Source organism: Antedon mediterranea, chromosome 1 (genome assembly GCF_964355755.1).
Source record: "Antedon mediterranea chromosome 1, ecAntMedi1.1, whole genome shotgun sequence".
Lineage (NCBI taxonomy): Eukaryota > Metazoa > Echinodermata > Crinoidea > Comatulida > Antedonidae > Antedon > Antedon mediterranea.
Window position 1 is genome coordinate 13839510 of NC_092670.1, and position 25491 is coordinate 13865000.

General features: G+C 34.8%; 1 protein-coding gene across 1 annotated transcript; it reads left to right on the forward strand.

Moving 5' to 3' along the window:
* Nucleotides 1–1309: 1309 nt before the first annotated feature.
* LOC140057470 (uncharacterized) lies at nucleotides 1310–24847 on the forward strand. The gene is made up of 36 exons (XM_072103148.1): nucleotides 1310–1423; nucleotides 1742–1870; nucleotides 2318–2440; nucleotides 2961–3080; nucleotides 3547–3672; nucleotides 4422–4544; nucleotides 4821–4943; nucleotides 5502–5624; nucleotides 8106–8228; nucleotides 8499–8621; nucleotides 9014–9130; nucleotides 9431–9550; nucleotides 9843–9962; nucleotides 10350–10472; nucleotides 11089–11334; nucleotides 12050–12172; nucleotides 12594–12716; nucleotides 13123–13239; nucleotides 13727–13849; nucleotides 14192–14314; nucleotides 14449–14571; nucleotides 15030–15152; nucleotides 15571–15693; nucleotides 16157–16279; nucleotides 16787–16909; nucleotides 17477–17599; nucleotides 17908–18030; nucleotides 18400–18516; nucleotides 19060–19182; nucleotides 20254–20376; nucleotides 20828–20956; nucleotides 21154–21312; nucleotides 21588–21737; nucleotides 22232–22282; nucleotides 22739–22840; nucleotides 24059–24847. Exons 1-36 carry the CDS (start codon nucleotides 1321–1323, stop codon nucleotides 24184–24186), a joined length of 4494 nt encoding a protein of 1497 aa, XP_071959249.1. The 5' UTR covers nucleotides 1310–1320; the 3' UTR covers nucleotides 24187–24847.
* The last annotated feature ends 644 nt before the right edge of the window (nucleotides 24848–25491 follow it).

Below are 25491 nucleotides of genomic sequence, written 5' to 3' on the forward strand. Positions count from 1 at the left end.
ATAAATTCCCCTCAAATAAACGGTGACCATTTCACTCCCATGAAACATCATATGGAATAATCGGCGTCTATTTCCATTAGATTATACCCCCTCCCATTGAATAAACAACTTTCTTCCAATAAATGTCCACCTAAAAACCACCTAAACAATAAACAGCCCAGGCCGTTTTTTCAATAAATACGGTACTTTAAATCTAGCACATCTATGGTCTAGCGTGCTGTTAAACAGAATAATCGGTTAAAAACGGGTGTTTCGAAACTAGAGACCCGAGACCAGAGACCAGAGACCCGAGACCCAATACGAAAAGAGAGACCTAAATATACGAAAAGGGAGACCCACGTACAAAAAGGGAGACCCCACTATACGAAAAGGGAGACCCCACTATACGAAAAGGGAGACCCTAATATACGAAAAGGGAGACCTAAATATACGAAAAGGGAGACCCAAATATACGAAAAGGAAGACCCAAATATACAAAATGGGAGACCCAAATATACGAAAAAGGAGACCCAATATAAGAAAAGGGAGACCCCACTATACGAAAAGAGAGACCACACTATACGAAAAGGGAGACCCTAATATACGAAAAGGGAGACCCAAATATGTGTCTCCCTTTTCATATTGGGTCTCGTGTCAGGTCTCTGGTCTCGGGTCTCTAGTTTCGAAACACCCGTTAAAAACAGATGATTTCATTTTTACAGAAACCGGTCCTATATATTTGTCTAATTTTGGATTGGGGGGGTGGTAGTTGACCGGGGGGTAGTTGACCGGGGATAGTTACCCGGGGAGTAGTTATCCTAAGGGGGTAGTTGTCCTAAGGGGGTGGTTGTCCGGGGGTAGTTGCCCGGGGGGTTGTTATCCTAAGGGGGTAGTTGTCCTAAGGGGGTAGTTGTCCGGGGGTTAGTTGTCCGGGGGGTAGTTGTCCTAAGGGGGTAGTTGTCCGGGTGGTAAACATCTAGGGGGTAGGTGTCCTAGAACCGTAGTAAGTCGGTGCTGGCAAAATAGCGGTTTCAGGCTGAGTGTGTACTTGTGACGCCAATGAATGTAATATTTAAGTAATAGAGGATTTTAAATCATTGGTTGAATATAATTGACACAGGAGGTGATATGGTCTAAGCACAGTGGCCCCGTTAAACATTCAGCCAGTTCTATACTTTGTGGACAGAATATTCCTACGGACACATCACAACAGGAGTAATAACAGGAGTAATAATAGCAGTTTGTAATGCTCGTTAAGTTATCTGCATTGGCTTTAACATGACCCCAAACTGAGTTGCAACTCTGTTTTATTTTAACTTTTCAGGCATAAATGCATGTTCAATGCACCAATGTCAGAATGGAGCTGGTTGCGTTACTTCTACATCTTGTACTTCTTACTTTTGCGCATGTCCGATGTGTATTACTGGTCAACTATGTCAAACAGGTAAGTGTATACACATCGAATAAATGGAAAACTATACGAGAAGCCAATCCTTTGGTTGGTTGGTTCCTATCAGGACGCAACATTCAGACGCGAACGCAACAAAAATAAATCGGCCAATAATTACGACCGCTGGATTATCGAGATGGGCGTATGTGTAATTTTCAAATTGCGTTCAACTAAATTGAACATTTAGGCTATTTCGACCAAAATCTGGAAACATCAACTAATTATGCAAACAACAAAGTATAATTTGTGTTGCAAACGTTTGCTTCGGTTCTTACGGCTTCTGAAAATGTTATATATTTTTTTTTATTCCAGTACAAAATGCATGTGATTCTAATTCATGTCAGAATGGAGGCCTATGTATGGCCATGGCAAGCGATGCAACGTGTTCGATATACATCTGCGTATGTTCATCTTGCTATACTGGGACATTTTGCGAGATAGGTAAGTGTAAAATAATATTATGTACATAAAGTATGTGAATTTCTTCATGTTATGTGTTTCAGAAAGATGATTTTTTTCATAGAATCACAACTGATCAAACTACTGTAGTAAGATTGTTTACAAAAATGATTAGAAATATTCACAAGGAAACGATACTTCCTGAGCTGAGTTCCCTCAGCTCTTCATTATAACTATCAAATACTGAGCTGTATTCATGTAAAAAATCTATAATTTCTGCCACTATACTTACTAATATTAAAGCCTTGTAAATTTTTTTTTTTTAACTTTCAATTACGTTTTATTTATTTAATGTTGTTTGTATTACGTATTTGAGTCTGCCACGATCCAAAAAAAAATATTATTGGATATTAAAATTGTTTGGATCTTTGAATATTTTATATACACATTTTAAAATCCGAAGCTAATGATTTTGTTGTTATCTTGCAGCTGTCGATGCCTGCGTAAACAATAATTGCTTGAATGGTGGAACTTGCGTACCTGTGGTCAATTCTTGTTCTGCGTACACTTGTACATGTCCGTCGTGTTATGCAGGAGATAGATGCGAAACTCGTAAGTACCTTCTCAGATCATATAAATTCTGCCTGACCACCGACGTTGCGAACATTGAATTATGTTTTCAGATGTTTAACATTAACTCGTTTAAAATTATATGGAGCAGAAATCAAATGGATTTTTTTTTCATATCGTCAATATGTTTAAAGTAAATCTTATATTTATGATCATTTATGTCGAATATTTTAGTTTGTCAAAAGAAGGACTCTCTGCACAAATCCGTTTTAAAAGCAATTGTATGGGTTCTACTTATTCAACATTTTCACCTGACCGTGATGTCATCTCACCGTTTGACAATTACAAAGTAAACGAACAAAATTAAATTAATACGTTCCTTATTAACAACGACGATTACCTGCTGCAAATGTCATGCCGATCCGCAACCAGCAATGAACGACATCGTATGTTATAATGTATACACTACATACGTAACCATTCTTATAATTAATCATGCATAACGGAGAGTAACTAGCACCATCGTATGATTTAGATACGGCTAATCACATTATATTTTCAGCTACTGATGTGTGTTTTGGAAACCAATGTCAGAACAACGCACAATGCGTATCCGTAACCACCACTTGTAGCTACGTCTGCAGTTGTGCTGGATGTTTTACAGGAACGCTTTGCGAAACATGTACGTACAGTTGGATTTTGATTATAAATTAGTGGCCGTACTCACTATTAAGACGTCAAATATTCTTCTCTCTAGACAAGAGACATAATTTCATATTTATTGACGTACGTAAAATACGTATTATGTGTTATTGGCGAATACAACTGCAGCAAATGAGAGATAGAGAGAGAGATATTATGAGATTCATTATGTACAAGATGAACTTCAGAACAAGTATCTATCTAATATACAGTTTAGATTAAGCCTAGTTTGCACTAACTTTAAAAATCCTAGTTTATCAAGACAAGTTAGTCTATCCAAATTAAAACACTTCGGCAAACTGTAGAAAACTAATCTATATACTAGCAAACATAGTTTGTAAACTCCGAGAGCATTGTTAGTGCAGGCAATGCATTAAAGCCACTCTTGTCCCATACAAAAAAATGGAGAAAAAACCTTATTAACAGTATCTTGTGTTTTATTTTAGCAACTGATATTTGCGTAAGCAGTAATCCTTGTAATAATGGTGGAATATGCGTAACAACAACAGGTGCATGCAATTCTTTCACATGTGTATGTCCAAGTTGCTATACAGGGAGCTTTTGCCAAACACGTAAGTGACAAGTGTTGGAATTGTATTGTTTCATGTCTTTGTAGTACAGTCTTTGTATACATCAGCAACCATCCAAAACATGCATATCCTACAAGAATGACAAATAAGACAAATAGTGAGTACAGTACAGTCGCATCCAAGAGGCTTCTCTAGCATCCAAATATATGCTGGATCCGACTGTTGAAGGGCTTCCTTGACTGGGTTAGCTTCTTAGCTTGACTAGGATCGCACTGAAGGAGATTGCTTAATTTAATCCAGGGGTCACGATAGCAGTCAACTCCAAAATAATTTGCTCACTATTAGTCAAAATAACAATAGTGAGGCATTTAATGGATAGACAAACTTCCTTAAAATGTGACATGTTTCGAGAAATAGCATTGGTATACAAGTATTCTAGGCGTTGTTTTCTGTTCTTCTGATGATGAGATGAGAATTGTTTCTCAAAACATGTCACATTTTAAGGCAGTTTTCCTATCCATTAAATGCCTCACTATAGTTATTTTGACTCATAAGTTCAGTGGAGTCATTCATGATTGCTCACTATTGTCGTTAAATTGTTATAAACTATTTATTCTTGTGATTTCGATAAAGAGAGTTGACATCAGTTTAACTACCAATCTGCCGACGTACTTTAGTTTACTCAAACTCTTTTCGTCAGAGAAAGCCTTTCAGTGGTGACCAAAAGTCTACTCATGATTTCATTATTGGTATAATAGTAAACGATGATTTATTTTCGTTTATATTTTCAGTGGTAGAAGCTTGTGCTGTTAACCCATGTATGAACGGTGGACAGTGTCTGCCTGTCGCTAATTCATGTACCGACTATGCCTGCGCATGCCCATCATGTTCTACTGGATCAATGTGTGAACAAGGTAATTCGGTTCGCACCTATAACAATTTAACAAATTAAAATCTTGGTACGAACTTTTGAAATCGTTTCCGTGTTGTATTGATGTATATTCTAACATTAAGGTGTGTTTTACGTCTGCAGAAGGCAATTTGGAGAAACATCTTCCTTTAATAGCATCACAATGCACACATACATATAATTGTTAAAATAATGCATTGTTTTTGTTTTTATATTTTCACAATAATTTTATTTTCATTACATTTTTTATAAGTCATATATACTGGGGTTTTTTCGGCAGCTATCAATGCGTGTGACAATGACTTTTGTGCTACTGGCTCCGTATGCATTCCGACAACCGGAAGTTGTACTGCTTACACGTGTTTCTGTGATACATGTCAAAGTGGTACACTATGTGAAATATGTAAGTTGAATGGTTTATTCTTGCACATGATTATCGGTACCGATTTATTCAGTATCGATACATCAAAATAATTATTTGGTAATACAACATTTCACAAGTATCTCCTAGTATCGTATTATACCATAACTTAACCATTACCCTACACGACACAGGCACCACATGTGATATAAATGAGTGCTGTTTTACTAAATATTCCTGGTACTTGGAAAATATTATAGTATTAGAGATACAGCACTGAGAAGCAGACTACAAAATAATTTTATTTATAACTAAATAAATGTATTTGATTTTAACTATCAGAAAAAATAGTATTTAAACTAGTGCAAATACTTTTATATCACAGTACAGAAATACTTGAGATATTGTGAGATCATCAACAACAACAACAGTAAAAGTTACAATTGTTTGGGTCTTTGATAAATGTGGAAAAAAATCGAGAGCGAGAATCCTGTATTGCTATCGCGCTATATGTAATAATTATAACATACACCATGATAGCAATACATAGTTACTGATGATTTATGTTTCGATTAAACATTCTATTTAATTATTGTATAGCTTCAAACCCATGTGATACTAATTTTTGTCAAAATGGAGCGTTGTGCACAGTCAATCCAGGACAATGCGTATCGTATTCTTGCACATGCCCATCTTGTTTTACTGGCACTTTCTGCGAAACAGGTAATACACAAACTGTTATTAAGTAACTTTATTGACAAAATGTTGATTGAAATGATGCAAAGCCATCGTACGATACGATATACATTATCGTGTATGTTCTCTAACCTAACTGTATTCATAATGCTTTCGACAGGTTAGGACAAACTACATTCACTCGATAATTAGGCCTACACCCTGGCATTTTTGTGTAGTTGTCCGGAGTGTAGTTGACCGAAGGGTAGTTAGTGAATGGTAATTGTCCAAAGAATAGTTGACTTGAGTGCTAGGTAGTAAATTAATGTGGTACAGAGAGATTAGCTGTCAGATGGGAAGTTCTGCGATGTGGGTAGTTGTTTTAGAAGTGTAGTTCTTCAGTTATTATGGGGAATGTAGTTGTATTAGTACAGTAGTGCTAACGTGATATGTACAGTAATAGTAATGAAAACATTTCTTCTGGTTTCGATTCGTATAATAATAATATAAGTAGTTCTTTGATAGTAAACCAATAAAACTTACGTTGGCAAGACAGTTTCGTCTAGCTGTCAGCTTGACTTCTTCAGTTGCTATGATGCGTTATGGCGCCGATTGGTCTCCTTTCCAGCCACTAGATGATTTTGTTGTGTAGCCTAGGGGACCAGTCGTCGTCAGAAGCTGATCGTAAATGTGAGATAGTTGGTGCGCGCCTTCGTCTCTATTCATCTTTGTATTTTTATTTTGCTTTCTTATGCTGATGCTTTCTTTAATTTTACGTTTAAGCCAAACTTGTTCTTTGTGTAGTATCTCTATCTTATCCCAGTTAGGTATGTGGTTGTGTGTGGTCATATGGTCCGTGATTGCTGATTTATGTAAAATGGAGGACGAAACTTTCCGTGATGCACGCGTCTGCATGTTCTGTGTGTTTTCCTCAACATCTTTCTTGTGCTCTTTAATTCTGGTTTTGAGTGCCCTACCCGTTTCCCCAATGTACACCATCTCACAGTTGGTGCACCCCACTTTGTAGACGACACCACAGGAATCCTCTTTGCATGCTTTATCTTTCGGTCGGACGATTAAGTTTTTAATTTTGTTAGATGGTTTAAAGTATGTTCGTATGTTATATTTTTTAAATGTTCTCTTGATTTTCTCTGACAGGCCTTGAATATATGGGATGGATATCGACCCTCTTATATCTTCTGTTTCGGGTTGTTTGTCCGTTTTTTGTTTATCTAGGTTACGTTGTACCTTTCTAATCGTCCATGTAGGGTAGTTGCATTGTTTAAGTGAAGTATGTATCATCTCAGTTTCGTTCTGTTTGTCTGGATTATTTGTGATTATCGTGTTACATCTGTGTAGAAGTGTGCGGATAACGGATAACTTGTGTTGTAGAGGATGATGTGAGTTAAAGTCCAAGTATTGATTTGTGTGGGTGGCTTTCCTAAAAACTTTAGTGTTGATGTTGCCTTCCCCATCAACTAAAATTAGCGTATCCAAGAATGGGATAGAGTTGTCTGTTAAGGACATTTCTTCGCAAGTGAAATTAATGTCATCATCGATTTTGTTTAAGTGTTGTAATAATGGTTGTGTCGCATCCTTGGGAAGTATTGTTATAATGTCATCTACATACCTTTTCCACATCCTCGGTTTTATGTCGGTGTGAGCTGTAGTTATTGCCTCATTTTCCAGCCATTCCATAAATAAATTCGCAACAATCGGAGAACATGGACTACCCATGGCCATACCTGAATTTTGCTGGTAGATATCCCCTCTGAAGCTGAAATATGTGCATGCAAAGAGGATTCCTGTGGTGTCGTCTACAAAGTGGGGTGCACCAACTGTGAGATGGTGTACATTGGGGAAACGGGTAGGGCACTCAAAACCAGAATTAAAGAGCACAAGAACGATGTTGAGGAAAACACAGAACATGCAGACGCGTGCATCACGGAAAGTTTCGTCCTCCATTTTACATAAATCAGCAATCACGGACCATATGACCACACACAACCACATACCTAACTGGGATAAGATAGAGATACTACACAAAGAACAAGTTTGGCTTAAACGTAAAATTAAAGAAAGCATCAGCATAAGAAAGCAAAATAAAAATACAAAGATGAATAGAGACGAAGGCGCGCACCAACTATCTCACATTTACGATCAGCTTCTGACGACGACTGGTCCCCTGGGCTACACAACAAAATCATCTAGTGGCTGGAAAGGAGACCAATCGGCGCCATAACGCATCATAGCAACTGAAGAAGTCAAGCTGACAGCTAGACGAAACTGTCTTGCCAACGTAAGTTTTATTGGTTTACTATCAAAGAACTACTTATATTATTATTATACAGTAATAGTAAGTTGTCAATTGAAGTTATACAGGTGGTAGTTGTCCAGTGTAGTTGTGCGCAATTTTTAAAACGTAGAATGCGAATAGTAGGCCTATAGATATAGATTTGGCTAAAGTCGTCATTATAACAAAATGGGAATTGATTGTTTTAAATACAATTTCTTTTTACTCTGTTTCAGAGATTGACCCTTGCAACAATAACATCTGTCAGAATGGAGGTTTTTGCGCGGCATCGGCAAATCAGTGCACGACGTATAGCTGCCTTTGCCAACAATGTTTTACTGGACAATTCTGCGAAATAGGTAACCAAGTTAATTGAATATTTTCAATTTCACCAAATATTTTCAGTTGTATGACAAGAAGTGCCATTATGGGAGAATAAAGTTAGTATGTGTCGTCCACACATGTGGTTGTTTCTAACGATATACCTGCATTTTGATCAAAACCGTAATAGGTCTACATGTTACACAAGTGTCTGTGAAAATATTATTACAGTAATACATAAATGTACTGTATTCAACAGCTTAATATTACCATTCCAATGTATGCTTTTTTTTATTTACTTCTTCAAGCCGTGACGGCATGTTCGAACAGTCAATGTCAAAACGGTGGAGTGTGTACATCAGTAGCCAACTCTTGTACAGATTACACTTGCACGTGTCCTTCGTGCTATACTGGAGCGTTTTGTCAAACACGTACGTAAACATTTTAATCATGTAATAAGTAATAGGATTGCACTTACCCTAGGCGTTTAACCGACTGGGTTCTGTTTTTTATTCGTTTCTTTCTTGCTTTCCTTTCTTCTTTCCGGTGCCATTTTAAAATGGTACTAATTGCAGACAACTCTGATATCCTCCAAACCTGTTTTCAGTATGTGAGTGGTACACTCTCCTATTTATGTTGTATTTATAACTTGTTTGTGTCCATGTATGCCTACTACGTTCCATCGTAGTTTTTATATCATAGTTAGAGGTACTTTGGCCAGGAAAACAAACTTTTGTAGGCCTACGTATTAATGATTTACGCAACGGTGCTAGAATTGTTGGGAATGTTAGCCATTCATGATAATTGTATTTATTCGTTTCAGTGATTGATGGATGTGACAATCAACTTTGCCAAAACGGTGCCATTTGCACTGCATCTTCTTGTTTATCGTATGTATGTGTATGTAGTTCTTGTTACCAGGGAACATTCTGTACGACAGGTAAGTGTGTTTTAATTTCTTGCGTGTGACACGTGTACAATGCTTGCCAACACGAGAGGTGTAATAGGATAAGGAGGATCAACCCAATCATTCAATTGTTTAAAAACCCCAACGTTTTTGAAAATGTGTGAAATGAAATCAGTACGTCATCACGTTCCACGCCAATTTGTGACGTACGGTAAAATGAGCATTTTACGCATGGTAACCGGATACGGAATTTGATAATCATTATTTGAGCGTGTATGCCTTTGTAAAAATTATGAGTATGTTCTATGGGAAATGTAATGTTTGTTTTTACAGCGGTTGACCCGTGCATTAACAATGTATGTCAGAATGGCGGGCTTTGCATACCGGGTTCAACTTGTACTTCTTACACGTGTGTATGCCCATCTTGTTACACTGGACAGTTTTGTCAAACAGGTAAGCCTCATGAAACATTCTTGTTCTACAGGTTATTCTATCGTATTGAGTGCTTTGTTTGCTACGACCACGACCTATGACAGACGAGGTTATCAGTATTAAACCAGAGTGATGTCTTAAGTTATCTATGGCACGCTAGGACGGAAAGCCACGGTGCCCCATACACAATTTGTTTTATTTATGGTTTTTCGACGATCTTTCTATCTAATTACATGTACACAAAATAAGAATATGAATCTAAGAATCACTAGTTGTTTTATTGACTTTAAGTTACATGTTTCCTTTCTAATAGCTGTTAACCCATGCGAAAACCACATCTGTCAAAATGGCGCGTGTACTGCAGTAGCTGGCCAATGTACTGTTTACATCTGTTCGTGTATTGGCTGTTTTACAGGAGCATTCTGTGAGACGGGTAAGACAATTATCTAATATTCATAGAGTCATTATTTCACTTTAAATTGTGACAGGAGAAACCGATTTCGTTGGTTCGTTGGTTGTCCCATGACCTAGGTGGTCGTAGGGGCGTAGCAGACGAGATACGGTACTCATCATGATACGTTTAATGTTCAAATTTGACTTAGGATACGTAAGGATGCGTAAATGGTAAAGGGTAAAGATAACAAACAAAGAAAAGAAAATTGAACGACCAAGATTCGATCTCTTTATACTGATGTGCAATGCGCCCAAGTGCTATTACATCAGGTAATGGTAGGCCTATTCTGTGATTCCACAATGTAGTTCATTTAGTAAAAATATTATTTCACTATTATAATAAACTAATAATTTTTATTGTTGACAGAAATATCTGCATGTGCAGCCAATTCGTGTTTAAACGGGGGAACATGTGTTCAGAATCCCGGATCGTGTACGGCGTTCACGTGCGCATGTCCACTCTGCTACACTGGATCTCTTTGCCAGACAAGTAAGGATGGGTTTATATGATTATAATATTTTATTAAGTTACTAAGCTGATATTTTACTATAGTATCCCTTCAAAAGATGTCACAAAATGCTTAATAAAATCAAGGATGATAATATATGACAATTTGCCGGTTGATTTGAGAAATCAAAATTATTGTATTTATTAATAATTAAGTCTCTGTTGAGTTTTTAACATACATTAATTCATTCACAATAACATTTATTTCTTTCTCTTTCAAAGTAAACAAAATAGCAATTTAAATATAAATAATTAAGAGGCAAAAAACTTGTGACGGGTAGCCAGTTAAGAAATTGTAATCATATATTGAAGTTTGAACAAACAGACACAATGTATAATGTTGCATGCAGGGCCGCAATGAAAACCAGTTTAAACTGTTTGAGCTACCCTCTGGTTACAGAAATGTAATAATAAAAATAATATCTCGAATTATATGAATCTAAACATACAGTAGGCCTAATTACTAAACAACGCGTCCTCTGTTGCTCTATGTATTTTACAAAGTTTCATTCAGTTTAGTTTATTTTAAAATCGTATTTATTTGTTTTATTTCTATATGCCATAGGCCTAATTGTTTGGTTTTATATTATTATTTTAGTTAATGATGGTTGCCTAAATAACCCCTGTCAAAATGGAGGAATCTGTATGTTGAATCCAGGCCAGTGTTCCCTTTACACCTGTACATGCCCTAGTTGCTTCATAGGCTCTATGTGCGAGGCTGCCATTGATCCATGTGCAAATGTGGTGTGTCTTAACGGCGGACTCTGCCTAGCTACTTCAGGAGGATGTTCCGAATATGTGTGTGCTTGCCCATCCTGCTACACAGGAACGTTTTGCGAAAATAGTAAGTTACTAATATTATTATCTGTGTTCTTGTTTAAACTGTTTATTGGTTGGAATATTATCAACTCGTGAGTGTTTATTTGTTGGAATATTATCAACTCGTGAGTAAAGAAGCCCTTTTTAATTTTGTTAAAGTGCCCCTATATTATTTCACCCGAATAAGTACTGTATCTAGAGTATCATAGGAATATTTTGGTAATACAGTAGTACATCACAATCATGTGTATCTTCTAGTATCATATGCCATAACTTATAGATAGGCCTAATCCTTAACATATGATACTGGCACCACATGTGATACAAATGAGATGCTGTATTAACGAATTTTCCTATAATAGGCATATTGCAGTATGTTGAGATATAGTACTGATAGTGATATATTTAATTCATAACTACAATTATAGATTATGCAATTACGATGGAAATTAATCATACGTATTGTGCTATTGTTGACCCACACTCTCGTATGGAAAGATATCATTAATTTAGTTGGCTTATATGCATGAGGACAAAACATAGATTGAACTATTATTTCCGACATCTGCTCATTGTGATTTTCACGTTACTACTATAGTAACCGTTTTTAAACAGTTTAAAGTTAACCAGTTTAAAGTTAACCAGTTTAAAGCTAACCAGTTTAAAGCTAACCATTTCAAAGCGTGATATTCTTTCCCAATAAAGATAATAATCATAATGATAATAATTTATTGTCGTAGTGGTAAATGCTTGTAATAACCATGCTTGTCAAAACGGAGGCTTGTGTTCAGCAACGTCTGGTTCATGTACGTCTTACAGCTGTTCGTGTGTGGGATGCTACATTGGTACCTTCTGTGAAACTAGTAAGTTCCACTATTAAGCTCTATCTACACTATCAAACTTTATGTGACAAAAAAATATGATGTGCCCATATATCGTATATTACACGATGAGGTCATGTCACATCACTATCGTATTTGGGCACATCACACTTTTTTGTTAAAATAGTTTGATAGTGTAGACAGAACTTTAGTTAAAATATTGAAGCAAATAGTATGATTAATCAATGTTGATCAGATGATTTTCTGATGGTGATGAGATGAGTTCACCAACAGGCTCTTCAACAATATTAAGCCAATCACAACTATCTTACTTTGAGATTGAGGTATCATTGTACCCCACTGCGGCCATTCATTAAGCACAATTATACACACTACGAGTGGACGACAATCATCTTAACTTAACATACATGTGTATAATAATTTCGTATTTTATGTTTTTAAGGAACCGATTCATGTGTAGCCTCTCCATGTCAAAATGCTGGAATATGCCAACTAGTTGCGAACTCATGTACCTCTTATTCGTGTGTGTGTCCTAACTGCTACACAGGAACTTTCTGCCAAACACGTGGGTCCATATTTTTGGTTCTAGTAATACTAGGCTTAATACAAAGAAATGTAATATAGACCAAGCATGGTAGGACATTGTTTTCTAGATCTGTAACTGAACTGAACTAAATGTTATAATACTATATCTAGAAATAGTATTAGGGATTTTTAACCTGAATTTCTATTACTTTTTGCCTATGCTTTATTGTTATCTTAGTTAATTTTTCAACGTAATGAAAAAAGGTTTTACAAATACAGAACAGCACTGTAGTGATCTGTGTCGTTTTCGTATATCCAAGGATATCAATAGAATTTACTTAATTTTCACTAGTTCTCACTTTTTATTTGTCAGTTTTTATGACAAATAATAGTACTCATTTCAATAATAAAATAGTAAAATTCAATCTGTTTTTTTGTGTTTTCAGAGATTGATTATTGTACCGTGAGTAACCCATGTGTAAATGGAGCATGTTTCACTACAACGTGTCCAGACGTTGTGTGTGTTTGTGAACAGTGTTTTACTGGCGAATTCTGCACTATTCGTAAGTGTTTTACGCTCACAAATTATTTGACCAATCACAACTGAAGGACCATACGAACCTTCGCTTGTGATTGGTCAAATCGGTTGTTTTGCACGTAGGCCTATGTCGTCGTTTCGTTTCTTCCTGATGGAAATCAAGCGTTAGGAAGTCAACATTTAAGTAACCTCTAACAACTCGATTGTAAGGAAGATTGAAATAATATTCCTCTTCGGGAAAGAAAAATCAGACACAGACTCGGTAAAAAAAATGTCTAATATTATTGGAATTATTGGTATTATCGTTTCTTTTTTCTTCCTTTCTTCTGCGATTTTTTCTACGGCTTTTAAATTCTAAGTTGTTGCTGTTATATTTCTGATTTTTTATTCTGATTAAATTTTGTTAAAAGTTCTTTGTGTTTTTTTTTTTTGTGAGATTAAAATAAAATAGCAATCACATTCGAATCATTACTAAAATAACTCTTACAAAAACAATTCTTGGTTATTTACAGCTGTAAGTGGGTGTGAAAATAACCTTTGCCAGAATGGAGGTGCATGCATACCTAATGCGAACTCATGCACAAGTTACACCTGCCAATGTCCTTCATGCTATGAAGGTTCCTTTTGTGAAACAGGTATGATAATTCTTCCAAATTAAATTATTTGTTATTAAGTTATTTAAATTTATTTATTTTAGCTAAAATTATTAAAATCAGCTGTAAAAATAATTAAACTGACTCGTTTTAGTCTAAAAGTATTGGAATCTGGATATTTTTTGAGGAGTTTGTTTTCATTCTTCCATTCCTTTATTTTACTCAAAATGTATTTCAATAAAACAAGAAAAAGTACAAGAAAATTACCAAAAGGTATCAAACTTGATTAAATCAACTATTACCAGGTTTAGTTAGGCCTAAAATGAAACGTATTTCAATGATAGATTTTAATAATATGTATGAACATTTATTATACTTCTTTAGAGGTGAGTGGATGTACAATCAATGATCCCTGTGTAAATGGACTGTGCCTTGGTATAACTGGTTCTTGTCCATCAGTTTTCTGTGCCTGCGAATCCTGTTTTACAGGGGAATTCTGTACCACACGTAAGTTTAAACGATTATTATATATATAATATAATAGAATATAATATAGTATTTAGGCTTGTGTCCTCATTAAGACACGCATAAGGCACTTCATCCACGTACGTTTTAACTTGTCAGTCTGTCTTATTGTCTAGCTATCAATGTCTGTGACATGAATATGTGTCAGAATGGAGGAATGTGCGCCACAGTTCCAAGTGCGTGTTTGTCATTTACCTGCCAATGCTCTGCCTGCTTCAGTGGACCATTTTGTGAAGTTGGTGCGTATCACTTTATTTTCTGTATGACAATAATTTAGCGTTTATAAAAATCTCATCCTTGTTAACACAATTGTTTTCACACTACGGAAAACGTATTTTTTTCTTTAAAAATTATAATTAATTATAATTGATATCATTGCTACTCGTCGAATAATGTCTGTAACATCATAAATAGAGTATGGCATAATAACACCCATTTGTCAAAACGCAAATCTAACTTGTTAATGTTATGTGCATTTCACAAAATCTCACAAAGATGTAACTGCCCACTGCATATGTAAGGCAAATGCAGTTCTATACAATCTATATTTCATTTATGTTGCGATGAAAGGAGTTCCTAATTAAAGGTAACTGTAGCATTTACTGCGTTCGGATCAATGATATGTAAATTTGCAAAATAATGATTGTGATAACAGTTATTCCCAATAATAATAATATAAATGGTATCTAATTCTCAGCTCTTGAAGCATGTGACAATGACCTCTGTCTGAACGGAGGTACGTGCGTGGCCATGCCAGGTTCCTGTACATCGTATACGTGTACTTGTCCTTTGTGCTTTACTGGTGTACTTTGTCAAACAGGTAAGCAGTTGGACCTAACTTGACATACCATGAAAGAAATGCTCGTATTTTACATTTTAGACAGTCATTCTTGAAGTATTTTATGGATAAGAATTCATTATAAAAAAAAAGAATTATGTGGTTTAATTGGTCGTAGGGAAAATCTCTAAACAAAACAAGCTTTGCCCTTAGTCTCCATTTTGTTTGTATGTTGTTACTCCACCAGCGGTGTTCTGATTTTGTCTGCAGGGTGATTCAACTGAAAGTATTATACAACCTATACTAACGACATCTAGAAAAGCCAAATTGTTCATTAAATAACAGTAACGATTGTATTTAAATGATAGCAAAAGAAGATTTATTATATAATAGGCAATCTTGTAGTATTACGAAAAACTGAACTTTGCTGATAATTTCGTTTTGTTGTTTTTATGTACAGCTGTAAATCCATGTACCAATCATTTTTGTCAGAATGGTGGTATATGTTCAGTGGATCCTAATTCATGTACAAATTATATCTGTACATGCCCACTATGTTATTCTGGAACTTTCTGCACTACAAGTAAGTAAATAGCTCTTCTAACAAGTTTGTCCTCGTTGATGTCTGTTATACGCACAAGCAAGTTCAATACTAAAACAATACTAAAATCAGGTTTTGGTCTTTGGGCAAGAATTGAACTTTTACTCTATTAAACAATTTCCATAAATGAACGAATACATACATATGAATTGAATTGAATCGGAACTACAACTACATTTAATAAACAAAATACAGTTTTAATTAGAACATCTTTAATTTACAATAAACCGTTTTGGAATAAAATCATCATCATCATCGTCCTTCTGTGCAGAACCTTGTGTAGTCACATGACATACTGCTAAACTTGAAAGTCCAGTTCATTTAAAATACTTAAATATATAGTTGTTCTGTTAATAATGCATAAGTAGTAGTAAGAACATGCTCTTTACGGCAATGAGCCTGATTCAAAAAATCAAAAAATACTGATTGTCTAATTTTTGTTTAGAAATGAGTGCATGCGACAGTAATTCGTGTGCTAATGGAGCGGTTTGTGAACTTGTTCCAGGCTCGTGCACTCTGTACACGTGCGCTTGCACTGGATGTTTCATGGGAACACTCTGTGACACTCGTAAGTAGGCCTAATAATTACACTTAATAAATAGAAAAGAATAAGAACATTTGATTGAACTGTGCAAACTATTATGGTTGTGAAAATGACTTGACTTGCAATATAGTAGTCCCTATTCTGAATTTATACAGCATTTTGACATCTCGTCACACTTCATTGCTTATCAGATCCGAAAGTTCATTGTTTGTCTACAAAACATAGGTCTAAGGCGACATTTACGGATTTCGCTCCCTGCGAGTGAAACCATTTATTGTAGGCGACGATTGTACACTGCGTAGTCCATGGGAGGTTGTTATACAATGAAAGAAGCGTTTTAATATATGCATCTTTATTAGCGGCCTACTTCATAAAAATTACGTTGCTATAACAGATCTGCTCGCAGTCTTGAACTTTTCAATTTCTAATATATATAATATTTTTTTCAACATCATCCAGTAGCAATCAATGTTGCCCATAAAACATTATAAAACTACTTCATGTTAACATGTTAGATGTCTTATTTTTCAGCATTCACTGCATGCACAAACCACCAATGCCAGAATAATGGGTTATGTGTCGAAGTATCAGGTTCATGCACGAATTACAACTGTGCATGCACAGACTGTTTTACCGGGACATTCTGTCAAACGCGTATGTATTTTAGAGAAGAATTAAATATCAAATATAAGATAATAATGTGTGGCCTATCACAGGCTGTATAGGCCTACTGTATGTGTGGCATATGAATTTGCTTAGATCCACGTAAAATATTTTAATTCTTTGTTTAATAAGTTATTGTTTTCAAACGTGTCATAACACATTTTAAATTATAAAAATTACAGGAGAAAACCGAAATATGATTCAACGTTTTTATAATTTTCGAAGTGTTTTGGTATTTTTAATTTCTATGAATTATATATAAAATAATAATAAGATTTTTATAGCGCACATACCACTCAAGAGTGCTCAAGGAGCATTTAAAAAATAAAAAACAAATCATACAAATTCCTGAAAAATAAAGTGCAATTTCTTTGGAGGGTCCCCATCCGTTCTCGTTCTGTCGTGGTCCCGGACCCCTACCTAGGTGACCAAACAAAGGAGCAGGATACACATTTGCCTTGCCACAGACGACCAGGTGCTCAGAGACAACAACCAAGACATATATATAATATATTTATTTGAATATCATAAAACAATAATGATTTATATTTTGTTCAGAGATGAATCCATGTGCTGATAACCCTTGTGTAAATGGAGGTGTATGTTCAGTTGTCACAGGCTCTTGTACTCAGTTCACGTGCGCATGCCCAACCTGTTATACTGGAGATCGTTGTCAAAACTGTAAGTTGATTTATTTTGTCCCCAAAAGAGAAACATGTTACGTTAGTAGCAGGCTCTTTCAATATGTTATTCCATGTGTATGTTGTTCCAACTCGGACGAAACTTAAAGACGTAAGACCGCCACAATGTATTTAACCAATCACAAACAATGGATCATTTGAACTGTCGCTTGATATTGGTCAACTCACTTGCGGTGTATTTATTTCGCTACGTTATCGAAATTATGTATTCTTTATTTAAAAGGTGAATATTAAGTGGACTAGATTGTACTGAAAATTGAATTAGTGTTTTACGGATTTTGTTTATAGTGTATGATCCATGCCAATTTTCTTTATGCTCAAATGGAGGAGTGTGCAGACCATCTGCTGGTAATTGTTTGTCGTTTCAATGTGAATGTACCGCATGTTTTACGGGAGCCTTATGTACTACAGGTAAGTTTGACAACAAAACAATGCTATTATATATATTATTATATAGGTCTAACATTGTAATTTATCTTAAAAGTTAGCATTCTTTACTTTCCATGTAACAGTTATGTTCTAAAAAGGCCAAGTGCCTGAGTCGTAAGTTTTAGGTGAGGAAAGCTACGCTTCAAGTCGTTATAGTCTTGTTTATGCTGTTAGTATTCCTCGGGCGCCACCAGTCGGCATAATATACATATGACACGCTACGTGTGCCAAATGTTTATATTGTTACCAATACTAAGCCAAATCGCCGCCTAGTACCAACTAAGGCCTAAATACAATGTGTGCTTTACATTTTGTTCGCATATCGCATAACTAACATTGTTGTTTTTAAAGAGAGTAATATTTGTGAGGGGAACGTATGTATGAATGGAGCAACCTGCCTCTCCACGTCATGTACTTCTTATGTGTGCGTATGTCCTGCTTGCTATAGTGGAGCCCTCTGTCAAACAGGTTAGTTTATTATGTTATAAGCCAATAATTCCGAACGCATAATCACACCATTCGTTTTAATGCACCTTAATATTACCTTACAATGTTTAAACTATGTTAATATTAGGAGGCGATTTGAATTTCTTTTCATTAGTTCTTGACCATTTTTGTCGCTCCACATTGACAGCTTGAAATAATTGATGGACTATTTTTAATATTTATGTTTAAAAGACTATTAATATATGTTAGGTTTCCCTCTTTTGTAAGTAAAACATCACATAGATACTGTAGATTAGTCAACTTGGTCTTTTATTCTGTGGTCTACAAAAGGTAACATTACGTTAACCAAAATAATCTGTACTGACTAGATACAATAAGACGCGATCTTATCCCGGGGTTATTAGGCCTACTTGAATTGTGTTATTCTGTCGGTTTTTTATGATCTTAATTTTCTTTCTTTGCGTTGTTTAGAAAACTTGATTGAAGCAATTTCGTCAACCATTACCTTATCAAAACTTTTGTCGAATGAGAAATCATTTGTTGTCTTGTTTTATTTATTTTTAGGTATGGATCCATGTGCCAGCCACGAATGTAACAACGGTGGAATATGCTCCCCGGTACCAGACTCTTGTACCGATTACACGTGCATATGCCCTTCGTGTTTCATTGGGAGTCTGTGTCAGACTGGTGAGTGCTCTATAATAGTTACCATAATATATTTGTTCACACGTGTTAAGAAACGTGCATAAAACGGATTTAAGCTAATCCGAATAATTTACCTTCGCCAAGGAGGTATATGTAATCGATCGCGTGTGTTTGTTTGCCTGTCTGTTTGTTTTTTAGCAGGATTACTCAAAAAGTAATTACAAGATCTTTACCAAAATGAATGTACAGATAAATATGTGGTCAAGGACCATACCATTAAATTTTGGGACCATTTCGGATCACGGTCCCAATTCTGGACCACTTTTTTATATACTTTTCAGACCTGCTAGTGTTAAAAGATAGGACAGAATTTTTCAAAAGCCGGCGAGCAGTCTTAAAGTGAAATTGAATTTTCTCGAGAACTACTTGTCAAAAAAACTTCATTTTTGTACAAGAGGCAAGAGTTAAAATTTGTGATTTGAAATTTTGAAACATAATTTGATTTAATGTGCACGTTCTTTTGATGCCAGTAACTATTTCTTTTCAAATTCACTCGTTTGATTTTGGCGTTACTGTTCTATTGTTAGTCAACTGAAGCTATTGTTAATTGAAAGGATTGTTACATAACCATTACACCAAACTCGCATACACAAGCTTGTAGTGAAATTAGCCTAAATCACAAGCAGCGTTAAGACACACACACATAAAATTATTATATATAATTTTTTTTTACCGGAGAAATCCTATGTAGGAGAATTTTACAGTAGGTGGAGGTATGCACACTCGGAGTGGCTTTCTAGTTCATACTACATTCGTGTCGTAAACTCCAATAAAACTACAATTTTCCAGGTGTATACCCGATGTAACGTTAGACCACAAGATTTACTATGTGTTTTAACTCACGATAGGGAATATAGAGAGTGTAAACAGATTTAAACTAAAGACCGTCTTGATAACGCCGATGACGTAAACAATTATTATTATTTGCTTATTGATTTATAATTAGCTTCTTTAATTGTATTAATCTTGATTTGTTTTTAAGGTTAATGTTTTATTATGAAAGGTTTGCAAAATTCAAACAAGCATTAATTTAAAACTATGTTTTATTCATAGCAATCGATGGATGTTTCCAACGAACCTGTTTCAATGGAGGTACATGTGTACCGGACCAGGCAGTGTGTTCCTTATCCACATGCTCGTGCACCTCCTGCTTCACTGGTACAGACTGTGAACTTGGTAGGTATACGAATTTCATAACGTTTAGTTTTCTAATGCAAACCGGGCAATCCCTTCTTATTATGAAAAGGAAATCTGACAAGAATAAGTAATAGCGACCTTCTGTTTCACGATGCACCACTAGACTAAACGCACCTATTGAGTACAAAATTCATTCTTTACATCCTCATACGACGACAGCTACATAGACAAGTGGCGAATTGTGAAAAAGAAGCTTTCTAATTGTAAAATACGATAACAGACGTAATGCAAACCCCTTGGTGCGTTCAGGTTTAGATATTACGCGAACGGCTTACGGGCAAAAATATAATCACAAATGATAGTTCAGAAGATCCGTCGGTTTGATGATTGATCAAACTATATGCGTTGCGTCCTAGTTGGAACCAAACTGCAGTGTGTGAATACCCTGTTATTTGTGTGATAGTAATCGCTAAATTTTCTCTCATTCCAGCTGTAAACCCGTGTGAAAACCACAACTGTATGAACGGCGGAGCTTGTGTTCAGACACCAGGTGTATGTGATAGCTATACATGCATGTGCCCTGAATGTTACACTGGTGAATTCTGCCAATACCATTCTTGTAAGTAATTGATCATTTTATATAATGAAACTTTTAAAATGATAACTCAATAGGACATAAGCGTGTTTAAGAAATTGGTCTCATTTGAAATTTCATTTTTCATTTAAAAAAACCCTAAAAAAATTAATGTTATCAAATAATTATACATTGTCATTTGCTGTAAGCCATGGTGTTATACATTTTCTATCTATTTTTAGCCAATATTCTCCAGTTCAACGTGTGTGGAGCTTCTCCCTGTTTGAATGGGGCTGAATGTTACGCAAGCTACTTCAGTACAAGCACAAATGAAATAAGTTCCGACTATAGCTGCCGCTGTCAGGTTGGGTACACAGGGCAGAATTGCTTGTTCACAACCGGTAAGATAATCGAATACATCCAGTATAATCATAATAATAATAATGTGCCTATTTACCGTAATGGTAGCGAATAAATTATTTTCAACGCTGCTTTCCTTTCTACATTCTTCAAAATGTTCTGTTCTCAGCATCAGCTGATGGTAGAACAAGTCTTCTCGAAAAAACATTTATAAACTGGGGGCCATGTGTACTTTATAGAACCCAGCTTTCCGAATTGTAAGATACTATTTACTCAAAATTATGTTCTGTACAGTAAAAAAAAAGTTTTCTTACAGGTCAACTGCCTACGAGTGATGCATGTGCCACTGCCAATCCATGTTTCAACGGTGGAACTTGTAGGAATCTCTACAATAGCTACGATAGCTCTATAAAATACGTATGCGCATGTCCATTCGGATACAGTGGACAGGATTGTGAGCAACAAGGCAAGTATATATATAGGCTCCATTTTGTTGTATCCTATATTAATTAAGACTATGGCATGAAACCGAGATAATTACATTTTCATAATTTTTTTTATTAGTATTCAAGTTTAAACAGTTTAAAATGAATACAAAAATACAAAATAAATAAGTTTGTTGAAATTAGTTTAACATTGACTTTGAGTTAGGGTAAGATAAAATGAGAAAATGCAAGCATTATAAAGTGTCTATGCAGTATCAAAACTGCCTCAACTGGGAAAAAAGAAAATCAGATCTTGCAACATATATCAAAATCTACGAAAAAGGAACTCAACCATGGATAACTCAGAAAAAAACATTATCAACAGATATCAAAACTGTATAGTTTAAACAGTTATTCTTTCCAAGCCATAGTAAGCTTATTTTTGCCACACTAATTACATAATGCTTTTAAAACGTTTTAATCACCTTTTCCCTCACCAATTGACACTTTTTATTCGATTGATTATATTTTAAAGTTAATACTGTGGGACGCCGTAGAAGAGATGCCAATCAAGAAAACGAAAAAGGTAAAATAATATATTTTTCTTCTTCATCAAGACTAAATTTTTAGTTCATAATTATAAGATTGGGAAATAGTCTTGCAACAATTCGTGTAAGAGATTCAGATTTCTCAACGCGGACTTTTTAGTCATTTGTATACCCTGTATTATTTCTTTTTTTACCAATTCAATATAAACTAGCAGTCTTAATGAAAGAAGATAAGGATTGAAGGATACAACATCACTTCCGTCTTCTTTTTTTTCAGTTAACGTTTATAAATCTAATCTTTAAAAAAAAGAATCAGCTTATTCAATTCACAGTACCGTAATGAATGTATGGATGCAACATGATTATAATATGAATTCAGATTACTCTTTATTTTTGGAGTATTTTCTCCTGTTTATTCGTCATAGTCGCATTTGAATAATATTAAGCCACACTACATGTTTAAGTGATGTTCTTTGGAAATTAATTTATTTTAGATGAATGTCAGTGTGTACATGGTGCCTGTATTCTCGGTGACATTGGAAATAAGTCGTATTGTTCATGCAACGAAGGGTATACTGGGAAACACTGTGATACACGTAAGTAACATAACACAATGTATCTCCACAATAATGTTACATAATATCCGGAGTAATCTCTATAAAGAAATGGACAGTCCATTCGAATCATCACGATCGCCTCTCGACAACAAGGTAAAGAGATAAACATAATTTAGACTTCAAACAATCTTTCAAGATTCAATTTTGAGTCAAATTGACTAGTAATTATTCTAAACCATTTTAAAACACCGTGGCCATGTTCTATTCACACTGTTGATCTCACCATTCATTAACAGTGCTGCACTTGCAATAACCACTCACCCTAAAGCTCGGTTCCTAATTGGACGCATCGCAATTTGGTCAAAGTTCAGGTGATCCATCGCCACATTATTGGTCAATTTTATTTACTTGCGTTGCGTAGGAACCTAGCTTACCATTATTAATATCACACCCACTCTACCAATTCAGATTCAGATTCAGATAACATTTATTCAGATAATAATGAATATATGAACGTATACAAAATAGAAAAAAGATATTAAAGTGAAAATAGATAAAGCAGTAATTGGTAGTCATTATTATCATGGATCCCTTCTAGAAGTTAAAACTTGTCTCGCAGGGACCCACAAACAAAACACATTACTAAAAATATAAAATAAACCTAGAGTATATAATTATATAATTGTTGATAAGATTTACAGTATAATAATAACTAACATCTTCTTTATCAAAATTATTTAAAATTATATTTCTATATTTTCATGATATAAATGAAATAAGTACCGAATATTGGTAAATGAAAAAAATATATACACATATACATATAAATACATATACACATACATACATATGGTTACAATAATTGGATGGAGTAAGTATAGATTAAATATTGCAATAATAAACAACTAATATAATACCACACCCACTCTACCCATACCACACTACTACAGTACTAACAAAGCGGTGTTATTAAAATTAAAATTTAAACCACATAAAGTAACTCTAGATATGTTTTGTAATAAATTAAAAACTTTTAATATACGTAAAAGAAAATCAATGAAGTAATAGGTAGGCCTATAATAATTATAGTAATAAAAATTAGGCCTAATTGAAATATTTTGCAGTTTCTACTATTTCCACCTAGGCCTTATTTTGAATAAAATAAAACGTTCAGTACTACATTATAAATTGTAATTTTGACAATAGTGATAATAGCAATACTATAAATGACACGAATAATAATGTTTTGCATTTTAGATATGGTTGTTGACAACATAATAACCGATATGTGGATCGTTGCTCTGGCCATCATGATGTTTGTTATCGTTATTCTTCTCATTGCCCTCTATAGTTTAATTTCGAAGATTGTTGGTCCTTCAAAATAAACTAGATTTCTTTCGGTTGAAAAAACATATTAATCAATATTCATGCCATGTTAATTTTTCTAATTTTAAATTCTGAATTTTAGCCTACTGTTACGGATTTAATACTATACATTATGCAGATTCCAAGCTTGCATACGCGCTTTGAGCTGCACCTTTGGTGTAAACGTTACTAGGCGTAAATAATAAAAACAATAATAAATGGTAACTATATACTACATACCATAACTTCACATTTGATTTTAAATTAGAGGATTACTATTCCATTGGTCAGAATAAAGGGGGCGGGGAAATTGTATTTTAGATACTAATAGTAATTTGTATTATCAATAAGTTAAGAATGTATATAACAGCTTTTTCCATGCTTATTATTTCCTATGCAACTACAATAGAGGCACCTGTAGTAACTAACTTACTAAAATGTGAACAAAGTATCCATTTTTAAATTTTCATTTCAAATGGTTCTTGTTTGCAGGAAAACCTGTATATAAAATGAAATATTCTTTTTAGTAGAATGTTTAAAAAAATAAAAACAAATAGCAAATGATGCACTACTATTTACAACCACCGATTTTAAGATACACAGTGAAATGTACGTTTGTATCAATATGAAAATAAATAATACAGTAGTATAGTTTGTAATAATAAAAGTATATACAACTAATAGTTATGATGATATGAACTTGTTCTGAATACCGTATTAATATATGTTATCCACATAAGTTACGGTTCGGTGATCTGTCGTTTGTAATTGGTAAAATGGCTTGCGTTGCGTATCTTCCTTGCGTTGATTCTCAATACAGACGCAGTGCAGGGACGTAAGCGCAACGTAAACTTTGACCAGTGACAAGCAACAGTTCAATTCCTCGCTTGGTCAAATGACTTACTAATGTTCTTGCATTGCGTCTAGTGGGAACGCAACGCAACAAATGCACAACGCAATACGTAAGCACAACACATGCCTACTTTTACAATCAGTCTTGTATATAAATGCAATGAAGTAAAAATACACCATCATCTTTGAAACAGTCATAATTTTCTCAAGCTCTGTCTACAGTGTCAAACTAGGTTGACAAAAAAAGTATGATGTGCCCAAATATGGCAGTGATATGCCCGAATATGGTAGTGATATGACATCATGTCTATATAATGTTTGTCTTTTTTTTATGAATTTATTATCTACAAATATTTAATCATAGCGTGATGTCTCTCCCGCACACGAACCAACGAAGCGGAAATTGTTTATCGATTCTAATGAGTTTAAGTCTGGGAATTCTAAACTCATAACCATATTTATAGCACGTGGTA

What these genes read in the sequence shown, in the direction of transcription:
- LOC140057470 (XM_072103148.1), top strand. Translation starts at nt 1,321, where the DNA reads ATGCACCAATGTCAGAATGGAGCTGGTTGCGTTACTTCTACATCTTGT. An exon ending in TGGTACACTATGTGAAATAT is followed by an intron (nt 4,944 to 5,501) that starts GTAAGTTGAATG and finishes ATTATTGTATAG; the next exon opens with CTTCAAACCCATGTGATACT. An exon ending in AGGAACTTTCTGCCAAACAC is followed by an intron (nt 12,717 to 13,122) that starts GTGGGTCCATAT and finishes TTGTGTTTTCAG; the next exon opens with AGATTGATTATTGTACCGTG.